The sequence below is a fragment of the Mustela lutreola genome, chromosome 3, assembly GCF_030435805.1.
Source record: "Mustela lutreola isolate mMusLut2 chromosome 3, mMusLut2.pri, whole genome shotgun sequence".
NCBI lineage: Eukaryota > Metazoa > Chordata > Mammalia > Carnivora > Mustelidae > Mustela > Mustela lutreola.
The window spans coordinates 69,425,098-69,428,467 of NC_081292.1; the positions used below are offsets into that span (position 1 = coordinate 69,425,098).

The 3,370-nt window shown below is 53.1% G+C and overlaps 1 protein-coding gene across 1 annotated transcript; it reads right to left on the reverse strand.

The window, feature by feature from the left end:
• Positions 1-212: 212 nt before the first annotated feature.
• On the reverse strand, positions 213-3,067 carry BHLHE22 (basic helix-loop-helix family member e22). Its single transcript, XM_059166351.1, has one exon. The coding sequence runs from the start codon at positions 3,012-3,014 to the stop codon at positions 1,908-1,910; it is 1,107 nt and encodes a 368-aa protein (XP_059022334.1). The 5' UTR covers positions 3,015-3,067; the 3' UTR covers positions 213-1,907.
• Between the last annotated feature and the right edge of the window lie 303 nt (positions 3,068-3,370).

The following is a 3,370-nucleotide window of genomic DNA, read 5'->3' on the forward strand; positions in this document are numbered from 1 at the left end:
TCTCCTCTGGGTCTCACCAGTGACCCCATTTATTTCTCTCCCAATGACCAGGCCCAGCCATCGTCCTATTAACAAGTAAACAAGTGAATACTCTTAATTGTGTATCCCTGCCAAAACTTTAGTTCTACCTTCTCTGAAACTCCTTTCTTTTTTGTTACCTTTCAAGCAAAGAGTAACACAGAAGAGAGGTGATTGCTCCTTCCACAAAGCACAGCATAATAAAATGTTTGATCAAAATATTTTAATAAAGATTCTTTCTGACATAGATACACATACAAATGGTCGTACATAGCTGTCATAGTCTGATTGACCTATTTAAGATATATATCATTCTTTACACATCCAAAACCCGCCAATAGATCCATCATAGCTCCCAACTCGCCATCCAACCTGACAAACTGAATTTGTATTATCTGCAAGGAGTGGAAAATAGCAGGACTCCATTTTTTAAAAAAAGGTTTTCTTGATTTTCATAGGACAGAAAGGCAGGCAAACAGCCATGCAAACTAAAACTGAAAGCTCACTTTGGGTAAATAGCTTCTCGCTCTTCCTTAGTTTTATTTCTTTTTAAATTTTATTTTTTTTAGAAAAATAACAAAGGATTTCACACCATAGGCAAATCAAACCAGTCTTTTAACTTAAATAATTCTCCACAGTTAAAATAACTTATATATGTACATATATATTAAAAGCAATTAAATTAGACCTTTTAAAAATGCACAGCACAGCCTGGAAAAATATTTGCTTAGCATGTTCTTACTTATAGGATCTATTGCTGTGATGTCTTTCCCTTTTAGAATGCAAAGGAGTCCCCTTTCAAAAAAAGAGATCAATTCATTCATCAATTAAGAATACACCTTTCCTGTAATTTTTGGACTGAAGCAATTTATTAAAGCTCAATTTAAATACAGGGATGATGCAACTGAAAATATCCAGGTGACCTTTGATAAACCTAAGCAGCTCAGATACATCAATATGTCTCTTCATACTTGTTGGCAAATAAACCTTTTAAACACTTGGCACACAGTATAAGTTAATCTATAAAACAGAATTTTAGAGGCATTAAAAAAATCTGCACATAAGACCCATGACCTTAACACATGATAAATATTGTTGATGTGGAAGGGTCATTGAAGAATAACAAATAAATACCATGAATTGTTAATACATCATTGCAGAGTGAAAAGTAACAAGGTGCACATAAATATTTTTAAATGCAATTCTTTCAGCCACAGTCAGTTTTTTATATCACTCTTGCCAAAACTTTTGAGCGTTTTCACAGGATTAAAGTTCAGAGACAATAAAAAATACAAGTCTTTTCATAGCAATGTGTCTCTTTCTGGTTTTTTCCCCCCACTTTAAATAAGTCTACATTTCAAGTTTTTCTCCTGGCTCAGAATCAAAATTTATTTTCAAGTGCCCTTTCTGATTTGTCTGAATGAATATTCCGTCCCACAAGCCACCCAACCCGGACTCCTCCTCTGCCCCTCAGCACTAGCCAAATTCACAATTATTAGTAGGATTAGTATTTTGCCATTGAATAAATAATCTCCACGCTTAATAACCAAGCGACTACTTCCCAACTTATTTCTTAAACTCCCTTGCGGTCTAGGCTGCCACCAAAGTTGCCACTTTTCTGAGAAAAAAAAGACATCCATACTTCATCCCAACTCCACCTCCCTCCTCCCTCCCTCCCCACCCCAAAGACGGAGATTCTGGGGATGTCAAGGCTAAAAGTCCCGTTTGTCTCTGATACTTCTCCTCAGTTCTCGCCTCTGCTTTGTTTGCTTTGCAAGTGTTTCACAACTACGAGAGGACCAAAATAAAAAGGGAAGAGGGGGCAGCTTTTCACTTTCCTCTAGCTTTTGGGTCGGTCTTGTATTTTCCGGGGTGAGGGGGGGGGGTGTTTAAGGCTTCTCCGTGCACTGTTTGCAGAGGCTGGAGGAGACGCTGTTAAACAGGGCGCACTTCTCCGGACAGGAGGCGGCCGGGGGCAGCCCAGCGCTGAACGGGTAGCCGGCAGCCTGCTCATAGGCGCCAAGCGCCGGGTGCAGGGCAGCGGCCGCCGCCGCCGCGGCGGCGGAGCTGGGCAGCGACGCGGCCGAGATGGCCTGGCCCTGGTTGAGGTAGGCGACAAGACGCCGCATCTCCTCCAGGGCCTGCGCCTGCATGAGGATGTAGTTCTTGGCGAGCAGCAGCGTGGCGATCTTGGAGAGCTTCCGCACCGAGGGGCTGTGCGCGTAGGGGATGACCGCGCGCAGCTCGTCCAGCGCGTCGTTCAGGTCGTGCATCCGCCGGCGCTCCCGGGCGTTGATGTTGAGCCGCAGCGCCTTCTGCTCTTTGGATTTCTTGCTGCTGCTGCTACCGCTGCCGCCGCCGCCGCTGCTGCTGCTACCCCCGCCGCCGCCGCCGCCGGGACCCCCCGGGGGGGCGCTGGCGCCGCCGTGGAGGTGGGCGTTGGAGCAGCCCTCGGCCGCCTTGGCGCTGCCGCCTCCCGCGCCCGGGGAGGCCCGCGGGTCGCCGACTCCGGCCCGCAGCACCAGCTCGCAGCGGCCGTCGCTGTCGTCGTCGGGGCTCTGCTCGCCGCCGCTGCTCTCGGCCACCGAGCCCCGGCTCGCACTCTCGCCGTATTTGAGGCACAGGGCGGCCCCGGCCGGCAGACTGCTCAGGCTAGGGTCGCCCCCAACGCCGGCAGAGCCCACGAGCAGCCCGGGGACGCCCACCCCGCCGCCGCCGCCGCCGCCACCGCCTCCCGCGCCGCCACCGCCTCCCCCAGGCGGTGGCAGCAGCAGCCCTGCCCCCTCGGGGTCAGCCGGCTCGAAGCAGCCCAGGGGCGATGAGGAGGACGACGCCGGGCGCTCTCGGGGCGGCGGCGCCAGGGACAGGTCCATGCCCGGGGGCGTGGAGCGGAAAGCCGCCTCCAAGCGCTTGGCGGTGGAGGCGCTCAGGCTCTTGTGTAGAAAGAGGTCGTCTTCGCCCGCGGCGGCCGCGCCGAGGTGCAGCCCGCGCTCCATGGTCCGGCGCCGGCGCACAGCCCCGGCCCGCCGCGCCGGCCGCCGCCGCCTCGGCTGGGGAGTCAGGCGGCTCCGCAGACGCGCCCGAGCCGGGCTCCTGGGCTGGTGCGCGCGTCGGTCCCGGTGCTGCTGGCAGCCCTCTCCCCTTCTTTTTCTTTTTCGCCTTCCCCCGCGCTCTCCGCCTCCTCTTCTTCTTCTTCTTCGTCTCCAGCCGATGGTGCTGGCTGCTGGGGCTCACCATGGGCCGCGGCCCCGCATGGTGGGAGGGTGGGCGCGGAGGGAGTGGAGCCGCCGCCGCTGCCGCCGCCGCTCTGAGCCCAGCCCCGCGCCGCCTCTCCGCACCGTTTATCTTGCTT

Bases quoted from the DNA above. Each gene is read 5' to 3' on its own strand.
- BHLHE22 (XM_059166351.1), bottom strand. From the start codon at position 3,014: ATGGAGCGCGGGCTGCACCTCGGCGCGGCCGCCGCGGGCGAAGACGAC.